The sequence below is a fragment of the Lupinus angustifolius genome, chromosome LG08, assembly GCF_001865875.1.
Source record: "Lupinus angustifolius cultivar Tanjil chromosome LG08, LupAngTanjil_v1.0, whole genome shotgun sequence".
In the NCBI taxonomy this organism is placed as follows: domain Eukaryota; kingdom Viridiplantae; phylum Streptophyta; class Magnoliopsida; order Fabales; family Fabaceae; genus Lupinus; species Lupinus angustifolius.
The window spans coordinates 22368637-22388221 of NC_032016.1; the positions used below are offsets into that span (position 1 = coordinate 22368637).

The 19585-nt window shown below is 31.7% G+C and overlaps 2 protein-coding genes across 7 annotated transcripts; both read left to right on the forward strand.

Moving 5' to 3' along the window:
• Positions 4095–12878, forward strand: LOC109355205 (zinc finger CCCH domain-containing protein 13). 5 transcript variants are annotated; one of them, XM_019598216.1, is made up of 14 exons: positions 4097–4255; positions 4370–4452; positions 4485–4629; positions 6892–7005; positions 7487–7520; positions 9370–9508; positions 9606–9662; positions 10424–10521; positions 10662–10733; positions 10851–11065; positions 11564–11769; positions 11995–12213; positions 12410–12500; positions 12541–12637. In XM_019598216.1, the coding sequence occupies exons 3-13, from the start codon at positions 4503–4505 to the stop codon at positions 12485–12487; spliced, it is 1359 nt and encodes a 452-aa protein (XP_019453761.1). In that variant the 5' UTR covers positions 4097–4255; positions 4370–4452; positions 4485–4502; the 3' UTR covers positions 12488–12500; positions 12541–12637. The 5 variants fall into 5 exon arrangements, 4 of the variants coding, with proteins under 4 accessions (XP_019453763.1, XP_019453761.1, XP_019453762.1 ...); XR_002108637.1 differs by adding an exon at positions 12678–12878 and having other exon boundaries at positions 4098–4255; positions 4370–4629; positions 12541–12604; XM_019598217.1 differs by having other exon boundaries at positions 4106–4255; positions 4370–4629; positions 11995–12195; positions 12541–12642.
• Positions 16911–19273, forward strand: LOC109353286 (protein translation factor SUI1 homolog 1). Of its 2 annotated transcripts, none has more exons than XM_019595496.1 (5): positions 16911–17010; positions 18229–18327; positions 18422–18627; positions 18861–18914; positions 19006–19273. In XM_019595496.1, exons 2-5 carry the CDS (start codon positions 18291–18293, stop codon positions 19048–19050), a joined length of 342 nt encoding a protein of 113 aa, XP_019451041.1. In that variant the 5' UTR covers positions 16911–17010; positions 18229–18290; the 3' UTR covers positions 19051–19273. The 2 variants fall into 2 exon arrangements, with proteins under 2 accessions (XP_019451041.1, XP_019451042.1); XM_019595497.1 differs by lacking the exon at positions 16911–17010 and adding an exon at positions 17612–17622 and having other exon boundaries at positions 18227–18327.

Sequence of the window (19585 nt, forward strand, 5' to 3'; positions counted from 1 at the left end):
TTTGGGTAAGAAATTAATCATTTTTTAGTCATGTAGATGTTGCTCTTCACAAGTATAAATTTAATATCAAAATAGCAATTCCAAAATAAAATAATAATATATGTCACTTCTAAACTAAAAGTTAATAAAAAAAATATTGTTTTGTTTATTTAGTAACTACTATGATACATGTGCGACGCACATAAGTGATAATGTACTTTGTACGAATTTATTTAAAAAATGAAAGTATAAATTTTATTGAAAATGTTATTGAACTTTACTTCATAAAAAATGATGTTATGTATTTAATTGTTGATATAGAGTTGTTGACTAATAAGATATTATTCAACATATTATATTAAATAAATACAAATTTGTTAAGAATAAAAAATTGAAAGATAATGTAAAATAAATTGAAGAATACATATTAGAGATTTTGGAAAACTTTATAAACTATATTTGTTGTTGTTTTTAGTGGTGGACCATCCTTATTATATATCAATATCTTTAATCATTTTTTATCTGAACTCTTGAAATAGTTACATATAATTGATCATGACAAAATATTAGTCTAGTTAAATATAACCCCGACTTTTAGTAACATTCAATCTTGTATCATTACATTTTTAGACTGATCTAAATTGTTCAATATCATTATTGAAGTTCCAACTTTCAACTTAATCTTATGAGTGGGAAGACTAAATGTTATAAGTCGGTTTAGAAATTCAATAGCTACTATGTTACATGCTTCTTTTTCATTAACACAAGACATCAATTGAGTCTGAACTTAGATATGCATTTTCACCACTTATAGTTGTACATTAGAATATTTATCAATATAACTTTAATAAATATATTATATCGAACATAATAAAAATTTAAAGGTAACTAAAAAAATTCACTTGAAATTATAGTTAAAACATATTTATTGATTTGATTATTGATGCAAGTATTATCTTAGCTTGAGGAAATTGGTTGTAGATTTGGACGGGTCTAGAATATGACATCAATTGAATTATTAAATTCGATAATAATATTTTTTCTGAAATATCAACTTTAGAACAACTACCATTAGGCTTCGATAATTTTCCATCTCCCCTTCAATATCCACTCAAAGAATTGCTTGGTTTTTGTTGCATTGTCATGATTTTTTAGATGCATATTTTTGTAAGAGTTAAAATTGTCAATGATTTTGGTAATTTATCTTTTTTGTCGATAACATTTTTCTTGTTGCAGCTAGTTATGGGGATGACAAAAAAAATCAACCCGTGGCTACAGATGAAAATGCCTGCAACGGATACCCACAAAAATAGCTTATGGGTGGGAACATGTTTTATAATACCCGCAGCGTGAGCACTCGCATATAAATAAATATATTTTTAATTAAATTTTTATTATAATTTCATAATTCATAATGTGGTGGAAACTAAACATGTAAGTATTGCTTCTATTGAATAAATTATTCATTTTGTGAGAGGAATTGAATTTTTTCTTGGGCAAACAACCCTCCAACAACTAGATTGTTTTTAGCGTGGTATGTTGGCTGTGTATTTTCTTTTGTTAGTTAATAACCTCTAGATTTTAAAGTGGAATTGCAATATATTATTTTTGAAATATGACATTGGCTATTGTAAAATGGCTTTTGGTCAGTTGAGGTATAAAATTCGTAATGAATATAGTTGACAATCGTGTACTCTTTTTATGTAGTCAAACTGAATGAATTCTTTACAGGTACATTGTGAGAAATTACTTTTATGGGTGCACACACAAAATACTATTTATTATATTATTATATATCATGAATGAATTTATTATTGATCTACAAATTGAACATTTCAACTTCCCAAAGTATATTTAATATACAAATTGAATATTTTAACTTCCTAGAAGTATATTGCAGAAGAGGTCAGTTCCACTTGCTCTTTGTGCCACCCAGCTAATTTATACCTATAGCTTCACTCATGACTAAAGATGAGACTAACTTGTCCAAACTTATGTCATCAATGCAGCAAAGAAAAAAATAAAATGAAAAAATGAGTGCATTTAATTTGTGAGCTTGTGAAACTGGATGAGACAATGACTCATGCACTTGGTGAGATGTTAGAAATAATGTCATATCTCTTTAACTCTTCGTGATCAAAAAACTGCAAACCTTCCATATGAAAGCTCTTACTGTGGGATTAGCTTCTTGAATGTTTGGATTGAAGTATTCAACAAACTATATATGAAATTGAACATGATTAAAAAATAAATATATATTATATATTATAGTTAACTTATTTATATATATATATATATATATACTCCCTTTATTGATTTATTTTCCATGAATTGCTAAAACAAAAAAAAATAAGTTCATCAAAATTCAAGATCTAATAAATCGAATAATTTAAAATTACTTTTCAAATTAACGGATTTGTGACTCCCGAATATCTAACTGTTTTATTAATTTTTTATAACGTATTCTATTTTTCTTTGACAAATAAGACAGTAATCATTATATGCTTAGTACAAAAATATAACTGACTCAAACACATAAGAGGACATATAATGAAACAAACATTTGCAATAGTAAAATAAAATAAAAATCAACTCATACACATAATATAAGAATCTAGATAATGAATTCAGTAAAGCTTAATAAGAGACTTATCATATGATATTTGGAGTCCAGGAGTGGCTAGTGCTACCACCACCAAGTAATCCATATGAAAATGAGGTCAACTTATCATTTTGTAAGGACTCATAAAAATGAAGTAAAATATCAGTTCACTAAAGTATCATTTTTTAAGCTCTATTTACTAAAATTGCACAAAATAAGGACTCATAAAAATATAGTAAATAATGTTTAATGAAAATGTAATGTCTAACTAAAAAATACACAAAAAGCTTCATTTCAATAGTCAAGTGAAGATAGTAAAGAGCACATCTTTACTGAAAGTGGTGACCTAAACCTGATTTTTAGCTTATTTGGCTGAACATAGTTAAGATGAATATCAAATGTTTCATCTTTAACAAAAAACATATCATTATTGAACCGAAACTGTTTTTCAGCAAAGTAATTGTCAAAAAATTTATAAAAAAATTAGTTTTGTAGTGACTAAAAATGGTCTTAAGAAAAATGAATAGTAAAGCTTCAAAAAGAAAAATGGTCTCACAAAGCTTCATTTCAGTAGTGAAGTGATGATACTAAAGGGCACATCTTTACTAAAAGTGATGACCTAAACCTGATTTTCAGCTTATTTGGCTGAACAGATTTAAGATCAAGAACAAAGACAACGTCTTTAACAAAAAAATGAATAATGAATCGAAAATGTTTTTTGGCAAAATAATCGTCAACAAAATAGTAAAGACCTAGTTTTTACGTACAGTTCAAAAACACACAATGTCAAAAAGTTCATACTTTTACGAAAGATAATTAGATTATTTTTAAGAAAAAATGAAAAATAATGTTATATGCAAACATAGAGAAAGTAGTAAAGTGCATGTTTTTTGAGAAAAAATATAGCCCAAAAAAATGAAAACATTCATTCCAGAATAGTAGGGATCTCTTCATCATTTATAACAATGAAAGGAATGTAAATCCATATTTCACTTAGACCACTTTTGGTAATACTAAAAACTGAGCGGAGATGGGGAATATGAGTTTTCGTATTTTAAGAAGCGAAAGTGAATAATAAAATATTACCTTCAATTGATAGTTGGAAAGGGTAATATATGACTGGTAAGAAATATGAAGAAAAAGAGAGAATAGATCTAAAAAAGAAAACGAAGAGTTAGAAGGTTATGGAAATGAAGAGTGTGAAAGTTGAAATTCAAATCAACTTAAATTTAATGTCCAAAGTAATAATAATAACATGAATAGATGAAGCTCTCGTTATTCGTAAAAGGTTGTGGATGTAAAATCTAAAATGAGTCTCCTGTATTAAATAAAGTAATTACATTGTTATTAATTTTTTTACAAAAACAAAGTAAATGTAAAGACAAATATGTTCTATTACAATCCAAGTATCAATGATGTAAGATGTGTATAAGAGTAATAACACCTTCAATTCTTATTAAGAAGATAGTAGACTCTACCGAAGTGAACAGAACGACTTTGAGAATCATAAGATGGATACTGAATGTGGGTCGGGTCAGTGAGACCTACAAAACAAACAACCAAGTCCAGTGAGGTTGAAGCTAAACTATTATTTAAAGTAGCGTGGCGTGAATTTCCCAATTTCGTTCTTATATCCTCTTTCTTCCCATACACTCTTCAATCATTAACTTCAAGGTTTCACTTTCTCTCCCTCCGATTCGCGCATAACGAAAACTGTTTTTCTTTTTTCACCTCATTTTATTACCGATTTTTTTTGTCTCATTGTTGATTCTTTCGCATTTGTCTCAGCAACAGCAACGTTGGGACAATTCTTTTGGAAATCTAGGGTTACGTTATCGTGCATGAATTGAAGGCTGATATTGGTTATCTTCATCGAATCTCAACCACAAGGTTATTATTTCTGTGTTGAGTTTAGTTGAAGATGGTTGAACGAAAGCAATTCAAGACGAGGTTATGTGTGCTCTACCAGAAAGGTCGATGTAACCGAAATAACTGCTCCTTTGCGCATGGGAACGTCGAGCTGCGACGATTCTCTGCCTCATCTAGTGGTAATTTTTTAGCTTTGAATTGTTTGCTTCATTCTATATCTTGCGGGTTGAGGTGAATGTGATTTTTAATGTAATATCTATGTTGTTAATTGAAGGATGATTATTGATGTATCAGGCACAACACTCTGTGTGATATTGTTACTTAGATTTTGGTTGACAGTGCATTAGACAAGCGTGCAGTTGATTAAGTTAAATGCTTTATTTGGATAATAGTGTTTTTATTTTAGTAGAACTAGCAGATTATCACTGAGGAAACCGCATAAAAGAGAAATAAGCAATGTGCAAATTGGTACATTCACTTGCTGGTTAACATGCTACTATTTCAATTACTCTTGGTTTTAATGTAGAGAATAAAATATGTCCTCATTTAAAGGAGATACTTAAATCTATTAATTGTTTGACACATGTTTTATTTCACTTTTTTTTTAAATTATTATAAAATAAAGAATTAGACACGTGTCAAACAGACAATAAATTCAAGGAGATAAGTTATGTCAGGAAATACTCTTGTTTTTTTTTTCCCTCCTAGGAAACTTCCTCCAATAACTCCATCAGAGCAGACTATCTAATATTTATTTTCCAGATCATTTCAGCTCCATCAAATTTTCTTCCTTTTGTTTTCACATTCTCTTTAGAGGGCGAGCCCCAACTCATTGTTAGGTTGCCTCTTAGTGACCAAGAGGTCACAGGTTCAAATCTTGAAAATATCCTCTCTGCTTGCAAGGGTAAGCCTACTTGCATCTATCCTCCCAGACCCCATTAGGTGAGAGTCTCGTATATTGGGCCGCCCTTTTTGTTTTCACATTCTTTTTGTTGTTATAATTTCTTGTCTATTTCATTTCATGCAATTTTATATCATTACCATTGAACCTTTTTTCTAATACTTCCTCCCTATGCCAATATCAAGCTGTATTTCTTTTATGGAGTGTTGACTTCAAAAGATTGTTCCAGAATGAAACTTATACTCAAGTTTGAAGTGCTAGCTGTTGCTTCTTGCAGATATATGCGGTTTGTTGGTGTCTTTGGATTATTTGTGGTCCCTAGTTCTGTGTCTTTCTTTCTTTGTATCATGACTTGTACATTAGCCTATAACTATTATTCATGGGATATAAGGCTGTTTAAATGGAGGGGGGTCTGAGTTCTGTCGTATATTTGTGATAACGTGCTGAACTTGAATGGGAAAATTCACTAATGATGAGAAGAAAAAGCATTGTATGATGATAATATACTGAAGGAGAAAAATGTGAGGAAATATATTATTTACAGAAGATGCATCTGAACTGTCATGGTATTTGCTGTAAACCCATTATTCACACCCCGGCTTGTTTCATGAACACTATGTTATTCCATTTGTTTAGCTGGAATCCACGTCCTTAAAAAACTGAGGATCAGGATACTTTTCTAATAGACTGGTCCATATGTGCAGTTGGTTCTGTGTAAGAGCCCCAAGCTTAGATGTGCAATTACAAATAGCATATGAGGTTAATGTCTGATTAATTTATTCAATGATAGAACTTCTGGTCACATTATCATGTCGAGACTAATGCATTTCCAGCAGTATGGGTATTCGATTTTAGTTGAAAGATTCTTCAGAATGGATTGTGCTGTTTGGTATTGTTGAAGGCATTATTTTTTCCATGGCAACCATTTTATGCTTCATTCAATAAATCTATGGTACTGCAGTTTTTCCTGAAGGATCATGATTGTGCTTATGTGGCTATGTCGGCTGGCATCATATTTTGATCTGGAGCAAGTTCCGCGAATTTCTTAATCATTTAATGTACAAATGTACTGCTTGAGTGTATGGACCTTATTTTATTAATTGATTGATACTTCTGGATAAGATGTGGCTACTTGGACAAAGGCACGTGGAGTTGTTAGTGGAGAATATATCATGAGAAACCAAATCTGATAGCATGTGGATGGATTTTTATTTCTTATGTATCTTGGAAATATCTCTACATTTGAGATTGTATTTTATATCTTACTGCTCAACAATATGAGGACGTGAACTGTTCGTAATCTATTGCTACCTTGATTACACGATAAAAGCTGTGGATTTTTATATATGTCATAATATGAGGGCACTAGTTTCTATCGTCCTTTTGGCATAACATGGGAGGCACTATTACTATTCATTAATATGTTTCTCTTGTTATTCTGGTTAATGGTAAGCTTGATCTTATTGTTGTTGTTTGTATCTTCAGAATGTGCTGATTTTAATTGTAGTCAGTAATGATGTACCTTATTTTCTTATTGCAGGGAGGAGAGAATATTCAGGTAATGACTTGAGGGATAAACTTGACAGAAGGCATTTATCACCTCCTCGAAGGTACTCACCAGCTAGAGATGGAAGAGGCGGCCAGGCTACTCATGGTCAGACACATCATCTTATATTTCTGATTGCTCTTGTTTATAATTATCATTTTTTTAGTTTAGTGTATAATTGAGGTGCAACTTCACTATCACTTATATGAATAGATTATATTTCCGTGATAGCAGTTTTACATATTGACATTATTTGAGATGGATGCTTTGGTTGTGTGTCATATAACCATTTCCTAGATTTTAACAGATCTTTAAGCAAGAGACTGACAGAGACATCATTTCTCTCTCATTTTGTCTTGCATTTTCTGTATGCTATAAAGAATTTTCTCTCCTACCTGCATAATTACGCACCTATTTACCTGTGCATAAATGGAAGTTCGCATTTATATATTTTGGTTTTATTTCTTCATGTACATGATCGTTTACCTTTCTGCTTATATACAATCTCACACGCTCATACTGTTTAACTTAATGAAATTCCCTTTCTCTCTTTTCTAATGCCCCATCTTCCATGATTTAAAAATTGCAGGGTACAGTCCGTCAAGGTCCTCAGAGAAAAAAAGGTAAATAGGCATGACACAGAATCACTATCGATAGTCATGTTTATATTTATATTGCCATTGTTGTCTACCTTTTTTGATATAAATTGTTGATGCTATAACGTGGATGTACACTTAGATATGCTTTATTAGAGAGTGGAAATGGTGAAATTCATAATTATACTTAGAAATTATATCTTGATAGTGATTGGCATTGATTGGGAGAGTGTCATCGACATGGTGGTAGTGGAAGAAAACAAAGAAGGATCAAAAGTATTTTCAAAAGGAAGCAAATCATTAACAACAAAAATTTTACCCCCACGATGCACATTAGCATTACATATATAATTCTCACTACATAATGCAAAACCTTTTTTTTCTGTAGAAAAGATAAAATTCCATTACCACAAACAAATTTACATCAAAACGGAAGAAAAATTACGTGAGAGGAGAGCTACCTTCTATGAAGGGTTCCCTCCAAGACACATAATCCCAAAGAAAAAGCATGTTATCCTATATCCAGAAAGTACCAGACTGCAGGTGTGGCTTAGTTAGCGGCGCAGATCAATTAGAACCAAATTAATCTATGGTTCCTTTTAGAGAGAGGCATTTTGAACGGGACTCTGCTGCTTCATATCAGTTGTCCTTGATAGGAACCAACCAAATAAAGAAAGAATTGGCAGAGAATTTAGGGAAACAAGTGCAGAATGTATTTACTGATAGTAGAAAAAGAAAAGTGCAGAGTATAAGGTACAGAAATGACTTATTAGTGTGATGACAGAAACACAATACAAGAGGAATAATTTCCTTCTCCCAGTGACACAGTCACCCCCTAATTCCCCCAAATGATTGCCTGCCTTATTCGTACTCCTCTCTGTCCTCATATTCACCTTCTTACTCTGATTCTAGGATCTTCCTAACCAACCAACTCCTGCCACGTGTCTGGTTAGTTAGAGTCATGTGTCACAAGCCCCTTTTTCTTCCTTTTCCGGTATACCCTTACTCTCTTTCTTTCTTCTCTGAAATACCCTCCTAATTGGAGGCCTAACAACCCTCAAGCAGCCTTTCACATCTTATTTTAAACTTTTCGCATTTTGAAAAATATGAACATATGTAAGGAAGACATTGGACAACTGTCCTTAAAAAATATGAACATCCATAAGATGAAGAAGCACAATGCTTCCTTTTCAAGTTTGGTTTGAAAATAGAAATAAAAAAGCTTTAATGAAATGCTATGTTGCAACTTCTATTATAGGATAAAAAAGAATCAGTGAAATAGATTATTCCAGTTATTAGGGAAAGAAGTTATGGCACTACTTTTTTATAAGCAATTATGATTACAACTAAAAACACAAAAGGTGTAAATATTTAAGTATAAGAAGTATCTTTAAAAAAGTAACAACAACCGAGCCTTTAACCCCACAGGTGGAGTTGGCTACTAGGATCGAACGATGCCGTAAATCATGTTCATCTTTGAAAAAGTAAAGAAATATATTTTTTTAATAATTGTATAGTGAACCAAAGAATTCTACCCCTTATGCATTGCATCTGTTTTTTAGTAACCTATCCCAGACCCGTTCCCACAGCACATATCCGGACGTACTGTGTTCCTAGTTGAGCATGGCAGGCTTATAGTTTAAAGGTGTGTTTTTAATAATTAGAGGTACAGGGTTAGTGAGGATTAACATTTGATGCCAAGAAACTTATTTAGGGAACTAGTTATATCAAAATTATGTTTTCACTCTTCAGCCACCTAATGACTGGAATGTGCTTATGTGCCTCCCTTGGGCCAAATCTTCCATTTGTTTGTCTAGTATTTTATTTTGTTTCAGATCCTTAATATTAGTCTAAATATCAGTAATTACTATCGCAGTGACAGAAGGCATATAAGGAAGCAAGGAACTACCGGCCAACATGATAATCCTGGAAGTTTAAACTTCTCGGATAGAATTCAAGATCAAGTTAGGGGCAAATTGTTTACCTCTGGTTCTAGAAATACGCTTGATGAGCAGGTTTGGAAATTCTGTTTAACCCTTCCATCGTTCATATGTATAAGATATTCCCTTGTTCATTCTGTGAAAATTGTATTTGTTTTGGTAATGTGTGCAGCTGAAGAAAGTAGAGTCAGATATCAACACTCTTCAGAACCAAAAATTCCAACTAGAGGTTGGTTTTCATCTCTCGGAGATGTAGTTACATTTTATCATTATTTCTAAGCGTTCTCTGTGCATTTTTTGTTTCTTTGCTTTGACACCTAGAAGTATTGGTTATGTATTGTATATTAATTAATTTCTTCATAATTTTCTGGACTTCAAAGATCAAAATTATTTGGTTCTTATTATGTCAAGTTGTCTCACAAGGCATCTCAGCTTCTTTATTTCCTAGTGTATCACTATTCATATGTTATTTGATGATATCATAAATTATAGGGACTAAAACCAAAAATCGGTAAATTTTCAGAGACCAAAAACATTTCTAAACCTATAATTTAATATGTGGGAAGTTTTTTAAAGAAAGGAACACTATGTTTTAAGTGGGGATAGGCATTATTAAACCTTGATGCTTTATTGTAGAATCTTAGTGGGAATATTTTTAAAATTAGACAAAATTATTCTAACAGACAAATAGAAAAGATAAACTTAAAGTGAAGGGTTGGAGTTTATTCTGTAAGTTGAAAATACTATCAACCAATACCGATATTTATCAGTGAAGTGCATTTTCAGATTTATATGCTTCTTCGGAGAGGACTATAGTGCCAAATTATCTTTCGTAGGGATGTTCAATTGCCAAATCTTTGGTTTTAGGCATTTTGAAGCATTACAAATAATATTCTTGTTGTTTCAGATGATGCTAATTATTCTATTTGAGTTGTAATTGGAATTAAATCCAACTCACTTTATGACTTGCATGCATTCTTATTGTTGAAGGTCTACCTCGATGAGAGTGTTCAAGAAGTGGATAGCCTTAATTCTACAATTCAGGAACTTGATGCTCAATTATGCAAAGAGAAGGAGGAGTGTAGAAGGTATAGGAACGTTACAACATCTACTTGTTGATGATGTGTTGTTATCCCTTTCCATTTATCCATTTTCAATGCATACATTTTGCTAATGATGTTATTTTTCCTTGATTTTATTTTTCCTTTGTTATAATTGGAAAATTTAGAATTACTTCAAGAATAAGGCAGTTCATTAGAGTGCACCATCATAATTCCCAGTTACAAGATGAACTGCAGAGGCAAGTTACATTTAGTTTTGTGTTCGTAGTATGCATTTATTTCTTATGTTCTTTGTTTTCTTGAATTTATTATTGTTAATTTATTTTTGGGGGATTGTTATTGTATCCAATTTGTAGATCACAGGTCCGACTTCAAAGGTTTGGAGATGAACTTGTCTCTGACATTTCTAGAATTGGTGCCAGTGAAGAAGATTTAAGCATTGATATTGTAAGCAATGGTGAGAATCCGGCTCTTCCTCTGGCCATCAAACATAATGTGGATCAGAATGATGCATCTCCCCACAGGAAAAGGCTGCATGTTAAACAAGATGCTGTGGAAGAGTTGAAACAAGGTAGTAGTTATGAAAAGTACTGTGAGAAATTGGTAAATGTTTCCATCTCCCAGAACCAGAAATACTGTGACCTTTGCTAAGCAGAACAGGGGAGAGTATCAAAACTCAATTTGTTTCATCTATCTGTGGGAACCATGTTTAGACAAACCTATAATTTAGCAAATATCTTTGCATCCTTTTTTATCTGGTAAGGAATAATTCAGAGTCGTCATTTAAGGGCTTATGTTTAGTAACTCGGATGGTCTGGACCACAGGCATTTGAGGGTGTTGTTATTCTGCGGTCAAGAATAAATGGACATGTTTGAACTTTTAACTAATCTTTCATGCTTGTTTGCTGTTAATATTCAATTACAACATTGATTACAGAGTATCCTCTCTCAGTTTGTATTGCAGTTGGTGATAAATATTAATGTTTTGCTGCCCTTGCACTAAATTCTGCTTTTCATCTGGCCTCTACACTTTCTTTTTATGCTGACTTCTCCATTAACATGTGTGCAGATAGATCGAAAATTGGGAATTTGGTTGGAACATCAAGAACCAGGAAGCGGTCTCGTTGGAATTTGCCTGCTCAGTTGAATGACAAGGATGAAGAGAACATTGATGTCCCCCCAAACACTGGAACTGAAGTTACTAGGACCGTCAATTATGAAGGGAAGCACAAGAGAGGAATATGTAATTCTTCTAACAACCTAATTTCAGAAAAGGTTCAAGTTCACTTCATTTCATGATAACTCTACCCCTGCTGGAATTCTATGACATAATGCATAATTGGTTTGTTGCATTCTTCATGGTTCCGTCTGCATGATGCCCTTTCTTTTTGTTTCATTCATACTTAAGCATCGGTATATCTTGTGTCTTAAATAAGATTTTGAAAAGTTGCACATTGTCATTGCAAATGATCTTTTCCTTTCTTAACCATCAATGTGCAGTTTAAGGAATCTAGGATTGAAGTGCCACCAACCAGCATGGCAGCTCATGTGATTGATGAGGAAATTGAGATTGAACTTAATGACAGAACTGATATCACTGAAACTGTAAAAACCCAAAATGAGAATGGAGTGGCACATGAGGCAAAGAGCCTACTGCTTATGCTTCGCCCACCTTTGATTCCTCGTACTAATTATTCGCGGGTCAGTTCTTCCTCTTGGGTACACTTTTATTTCGCAGCATACTATCCCATTTACTTATGTTACTCCTGTAGACTTCTGTTCTATAGAGTAGATACCACACTTTCATTGCCGTTGTGGTTTCATACTTTCATTCATTTCCCATAAATATAATTACTGCCTTGTAAGTTAGACATTTTGTTGTAGGCATAGCTGAAGCAATTTAATTTCTGTGCAGTATGAAGGTGATGACGAGAATGTGGATGTGGATGGTCTTGACGAAGAGGATGCAGGAGCACATGTGGATATAGTCTAATTAATAGTATGGAGGCTTTTCAAAACTCAATTTGTTTCATCTATCAGAACAGGGTAGCGATTTCTGAACTATATTTTCCTTGGTGACTTAAAGTAGTTGTTGGAAATGTTAATATCTTGAACAGAGTATTTACAAACAGGATATAGAATGCAAGACTATCAAAGAGAAAATATTAAATATTTCATTTTGCTTGCCTGAATGCATGTATGGTACACATTTTACAGTGGTGGATAAATTGCAGTAGCGTGCATAAGAATGCATGTCATAGTCGTAGTGGTGGTGCTTAATCTGAAATGTCTATTTCCTGTAAGACTCATTGATATTGAACAGTAAACTAATCCTCTAAGCTATGAATGTTTTTCGTCCTTCTGATCCAATTATTGGATTTTTTAAGATTCCTATAAAACATGCAATTCATACATTTTATAGAGGCTTTTCTGTTGAAAATATCCAATAGAGAGTATTGAGATTCATTGTGGTCAAAATATATTCTTAGTGCCCCTTTCCATTAAAGCTTAAAAAATGTAGCATCGGACAAATAATTGTTTTTTGGTCAAGCTGTTTGATGTTAAACCCCTCTTATCTAACCAAGAGAGATGCTAATACAATTATATTACTGTATCCCATTTTTGATAACGCAAGAACAAAGGAGGTTCATACCATGCTGACCAACAAAACTGAATGCTGGTTCTTTAGCTGCATACGCGATGGAGAATTTGGTAGTTACGAATTTTGACTTGTATCATCGAAAGGATTATATTCATCATTTTAATACATTTTCACTAATTAAATGAGAAAACAATAACTAATATTTAAACATTAGGAGCGCAACCTCCAGGACTCCATCAGTCCCTTAAAATGTGTTGATCTTTTTCTCGATTAATAATAATATATTTCAATATACATTTTTGGAGAAGATATAATTTTCATGTATTTCTATTAAAGAGGGTATAAAATATATGACAAATCCAAATTCCAATTCTGCAGATTATGTACTGGCGTTAAGGTATATCCCTTTCCTTCTATATCTGAACTAGTTGCTTCTCCATTTTTTAATATTTTTACTGTCTTTAAAATGTTTTAAATTATCCATAATCTTACAGTGATTTTTACACCCTCTCCTGAAAACGCTTTTTCCATGCTATCGTATAATCCCATAACAATAGCTCACAATATGTTCCATAACAATATTCAAGTTTGAAAGCCTATTGTCTTACATTCCTTGTTCTTTTGAGATCCACCTCTCTTGATCCATAATCTCTGTTGCTACATTTCCAATTTCATTGAAAAATTTATTACACATTTGAATTGAGAATGTTGGTGGCGTTTCCAAGACCAAATGGTATTGTAAAGAAACCATAAATCAGGATGACCACATCTAAATATAGCGTCCGAGCCATTATCCAGGAGGAACATAATATCCCCCGGAATTGGTAATGGACGCAATTACTTATTAGTTATTACAATAATTCATTTCAGTTAAAGGAAAGGCTTCAGTGTGTGTAACAATCAGATCATTGATCGAAATCTCACTGAAATCCGCTAAGATAAGTATAATATCATCATAAGCCCTCAATTTTCTCAGACAAGTTCAGCAAAAAAGGCATTATCAAATTGAAGAAATTCCGCAGAAACTGAAAGATAAAAACGGATGATCTTTTGTCTGAAATTGAAATTTATGCAGATGAGTAGAAGTAAGATTTGCATAAACAAGAAAGCAAAAAAACCTATAATTTTGGGGGATTTAATGTGTGCTCAGACAGCCAAGGGTTTTGTAATCAACTTCTGAGTTAATACCCAGATCAGAAACTCTAGTCCACATAATTGAATCGTCACCGCACGCATAAAATTTCAAACCATGAATTTGTAAACGAAAAGAATGAAGAAAAAATGGGAAAATATGAAACTCGGAACAAGGAACAGAGAAAACCCATCTAATAAAAATATGATTTTGTAATGCAGAAGATGATAATAAACTATGAAATGAATAGAGATCGAGAGAGAGATAGATTAACGAAATGGGTTTGGTAGATTATATAGGCAGAGAAGGGTGATGTACAATTTAGGGTTTATAAAGTTAGAGTTTTTTGTTTGTGGCGGCTGCGACTGGGCTGAGCTAGAATAACGACCCGTTTTAGGGTTCATAACCCATTCCACAAGCATATTTTTTTATTTCCCTCTAATACAAATATTTCGATAAATCTTCTCTTGAGTTCTATTATTTAGCTAATCAATTTCAAGACATATCAATTTTTACCATATGACGTTTGTTCATTTTTATATCTTTATCCTTTTTTTTGAAGGAGTTCAGTTGTCTTGGATCCAAACAACTAAATCGATTAAATTGAAATAAACAATAGAAGCAAAACAAAAAATATATGCTATGGTTTAACTAAGCATTTATTTAAGATGGATGAAACTCTAATTGCTTTGGTTTAATTAAGCATTTATTTAAAAAATTGTTTAACAACCTGAATAGATACAAACATGTATTAGTTTCTTCTTTTTTATCTTAATAAAATAGTTACAACACAAAAATTCAAAACGTGTTGGATACTTGGATTAGTAATAATTGGTTCAATAGGTTTTCAAATCGGTCAATAAAATAAAACTTAATACTCTATAGTCTATATACAACTTATGTGTATTACTGGCAGTTGGGCTATGCATATGGGCTCCGCCTATCTGTATATTTTGGGTGGGTATGACATTAAAAAAATATTTTCAACGCCGCTAAAATGTTTGTCTAACATGTCTTTTTTCAGTCATGGCCATTTCAAACAGGCAGGAAGGGCGGGCTACGAGCATCAACGAGTACTATAAAGTTGATAACTACTTGCGACAAATCACAATAATAATTAAATATTTATCTCAATATATGGAGTTGAGTGCATAAATCGAACAATAATATAACATTTTATCATCAATCATGTTCGTTGACAAATCAATAAGCTCAAAGTACTTATTTATCATTTTCCTTATGATTTTTTCTATTTCCATCTTCCTACAGGAATTTGACTAACTTTCACTTGATTTACTCTCCTTGTGTGGCTTCTATGGGACTTCTCCATAATTATCAAATCATTCTACCATCTTTCATTCATAAGGAGTTAGTGAAACTTTGTTATCATGTATTCATTTGTAATCATATATTGTCTAATGAATTTATTTAACACATCCTTCACATTTTTTTGTTACATGTAGCCCACTATTTTTTTCATATTTAATTGTTCAACATTCAATCTCATATAATATTAGAGGTCTTATAGTCTTATGATAAAATTCTCCTCAATATTGAATGATACTTTTTTTTATCATAAGTGGAACTTAGATCACTTCACCATTTCATCCAACCCACTTAAATCCTAGGGCTTGTATGTCTGTAATTTTTTTCAATGTCATACCATATACATAAATCTAGTATCACGTGATAAAAAATTAGGAAAAATGACTTAATACAATTATTAGTTGATAGACTCATTAGGAAAATTGAAGACAAACTTACATATAAAAATACAAAAGACTTCATTTAATATATCATGTCGTTAAAAATAATTATAAGTATCAAACATATTGTTTTTGGGCTTTAGCACAGACTAAATATCATAAAATAATATATATAGAAGGAGTTACTCATATAAGAAAAATGACAACACCTAATATATAATACTGGATATTGATTAAGTGGTTAAAATTAAAATATACATGTATAAGACTATCATATGATCAACAATTAACTTTTAATCCTAATCATCTATGATTAGTTATAATGCCCAAATTTATTTTTCTTATAATTTTTATATGACAACTGTTCTCACTTGAATAACTCATATATATATATATATATATATATATATATATATATAAGTTTTCAACATTGCATATCCTAGCTCCTAACTTGCCTCAATGTAGGATTTATATAATTACCGGTTAAAACATTAAAACGATAACAACTCAAACTCCCAATATAATTTTATCCTTTTCATTTAACATTTTAAACAATATCCATAATAATATGACTTGTGCATCGGAAAGTGTAAAATATTTTTAGATTATCATTAATCATCCACTATTATATTTAATTATTATTAACTCTTAAATACAGTAATATAAATAAATATACATGGTCTATATAACTTATTGTGTATATAAATTTTAGAATGTAATATTTATGAACTGACATTATAAAGATTTATACATATATAATATATCATTTATTTATATTACTTTTATTTAAAAACTAATAATAATAAAATAGAAATAATAAATAATATATAAATCTATTAGTCAGCGAATACATTTTTTCTTTACAGTTTATACTTTAAGTCAAGTGACAATGAATAAATATCATAAGAATCTAGGAGTGAGATGAGTTGTGTGGCTGAAAGTAATTGTCTCGTATCCAAACCGCCCTATAAAATAACCCTTTTACCCAATCGGTGTTCCTATTTTTTTCTCAATTCTTATTCTCCCTCAAATCCTTGCACTTCTTCTTCTCCTTTCCCCTTTTCCACTGTTATTAGGTATTCTCGCTATTCCCTGTTTCCACCTTTTCTTTTTAAAATTAGTTTCTTATTTTGATTGATCTATCTTCTGCATATTCTTTTCATATTTAGGTTTTAGTTTTTAGTTTTTAGATTTCTCTGCATAACGATAATACATAACAATAACTGACCAAGTTTATAACTTTAACCCTTCGACCTTTTTTGTGATTTTAATTTTTTCTTTAATACCATCCTATTAGTTCTTATATCAGGTGTTTATTGTATCAATTTAGCATAATGATATATTTTAGGGTTTTGAAGAGTATTATGCTGTATTTGCACTTTGCAGCATAATTTATGTTCAATTTTGTTTTAATTGGCGGTTCAATTTATTTACTCGTTTTTAATTAATCTTAATGCAACTTTTACTTGGATCTTTATTCTGTCAGCTCCCTATAGCTTATAGGTGAACGTAATATCTTGTGATTCCATTATCTTCTTTTTGATCAGTTTGTTGGGTTTGTAAGTTCAATCACTGTTATTTCCTTTCTAGAAGTCTCTACTTTTGGGTTAGGAGCAGGGTAGGTTTTTTATTCTCTAGTTTCATGGATCGTTGCAGCCTTGAGTAACATAGAAGGTCCTATTTGATTATAGAGTCTTAAGTAATGAACTTTTCTGTGATTAAGTCCATTTGAACAGTAGTGATGTAATGAGTGCATATATATAGTACCAAATTCCATGTCCATGTGTAAATGATTAGTGTTTCTAGTTTGTGAGGTGGAGTGCGTATAAGGATTAGATAATTCATATTTGAAAAGAATATGACTGTGGCCTCATGTAATTGTTGTTGTTAAAGTCTTAGTGTCTATTTGCAAGTTGGATATTGGAGAGCAACGGAGGGAAGGGAAAGGCTGCGAAGCCATGAAATATACTTGTAAGATGACTCTCAAATCCTCCCTTTCCTTTCCCTCTAAAAATTAACTCACAAACAGAGCTTAGAGATATAAAACCATCCCCAAGACTTCACTTTGCAGCCTAAACTTTTAGAAGAGTTGGACCTTGACAATGTTTTTTCATTTGGCATCATTATATTTATGCTGTCTTTTTTATTTCCTGTTTGTAAAACAATTTCTATTTATTATAGGTTGATTTATATTTTAACATATATTAGGAACTAGTTGTGAGTAAAATTTAAATCTTCAGGGATTTTGATTGTTATATATCATCTGACCTGAAGTATATTTGATTTTTTTCCAGTATTGAGTGGTTGATTAGATCAGTAGGCCTTCATCACAACTCACGTAACCAAGGAAAATTTCATGTCTGAATTCGACACGAACATCCCAACTGCTTTTGGTGAGTGTTAAGTCTCTGTGTTCAAACATTTTTGTGGTATCCAGATTTCTTAACCACAATTTATGATTGGTTTCTGATGTGGTTAATTAAATAGATCCCTTTGCTGAGGCAAATGCTGAGGACTCAGGTGCTGGTACGAAAGAGTATGTTCATGTGCGCGTACAACAACGCAACGGAAGGAAAAGCCTAACAACTGTTCAAGGATTAAAGAAAGAGTACAGCTATACCAAGATACTCAAGGACCTGAAGAAAGAATTCTGCTGTAATGGTACTGTTGTCCAGGACCCTGAGTTGGGCCAGGTTTGTTTTCTGTTCATAAGTAATGTACTTATGTATGTAACTATTTTATTTTGAAATCATAGCATAAGGAGTTGCATGATATTTATCGTCTAATGAGATTATTTTCCCGTACCTCAGCGTATGAATATTCTTATTTCATCGCATTTTCAATAGACATGCCATCAGGTGCATCATCTCCTTTTATCCATATTAGCGGAATTCAATACCTAAATGTTAGTTTTGTTTGGATTCAGGTTATACAACTTCAAGGAGATCAAAGAAAAAACGTTTCTACTTTCCTTGTGCAGGTAATGTGCTGACTGATATAATGTAGTTGTTTTTCTTGCCTATACAATATGTTTCCGTTTCCAAATTCTTATATGTTTTTGTTACAAACAGGCTGGCATAGTAAAGAAGGACAATATCAAGATTCACGGTTTCTAAGCCCTCTTACCAATAACGGGCAATTTAGCTTCACGTTTAATATATTGTCTGCATTAGCTTATAAATCTGAATTCAAGCAGCATTCTCTTATAGTTAAGAGTTCTATGTAATCTACTGATTAACATTCTATATTGCTATTTGCTGGTTTATGTGGGTACGATTATATATGTGTGCTTTTAAGACAACTATCATGAATAAAATTCTATGTTGCCCTTTATGTATATGTGCCTATGTGTATGACTACGTGCTCTTATAAATAAAATTATAAATTAAATAAACATATATTTAACTCGGGGGTTTGGCAGGGAAGATCATTTCGTAAAAAACTACTAACAGTGTTTTAGAACCATTTCTCTTAGTTAATTCTCCTCTTCGTTGGGTTGTTTGACTTGTTTTCGGAGTAGCTACGACTCTGTTTTAGATCCATTATTATCAGTTAGTTTTCTCTAACTATGTAGTATATACAGCATTTCTGTTTTATAAATTAACATGTTATATAAATGAACACTTTTATAAATTAATATGGACGAGTAAA

What these genes read in the sequence shown, in the direction of transcription:
- LOC109355205 (XM_019598216.1), top strand. Translation starts at nt 4,503, where the DNA reads ATGGTTGAACGAAAGCAATTCAAGACGAGGTTATGTGTGCTCTACCAG. An exon ending in ATTCTCTGCCTCATCTAGTG is followed by an intron (nt 4,630 to 6,891) that starts GTAATTTTTTAG and finishes TTCTTATTGCAG; the next exon opens with GGAGGAGAGAATATTCAGGT. An exon ending in AGGCGGCCAGGCTACTCATG is followed by an intron (nt 7,006 to 7,486) that starts GTCAGACACATC and finishes TAAAAATTGCAG; the next exon opens with GGTACAGTCCGTCAAGGTCC.
- LOC109353286 (XM_019595496.1), top strand. Translation starts at nt 18,291, where the DNA reads ATGTCTGAATTCGACACGAACATCCCAACTGCTTTTG. An exon ending in GAACATCCCAACTGCTTTTG is followed by an intron (nt 18,328 to 18,421) that starts GTGAGTGTTAAG and finishes TTAATTAAATAG; the next exon opens with ATCCCTTTGCTGAGGCAAAT. An exon ending in TTTCTACTTTCCTTGTGCAG is followed by an intron (nt 18,915 to 19,005) that starts GTAATGTGCTGA and finishes TGTTACAAACAG; the next exon opens with GCTGGCATAGTAAAGAAGGA.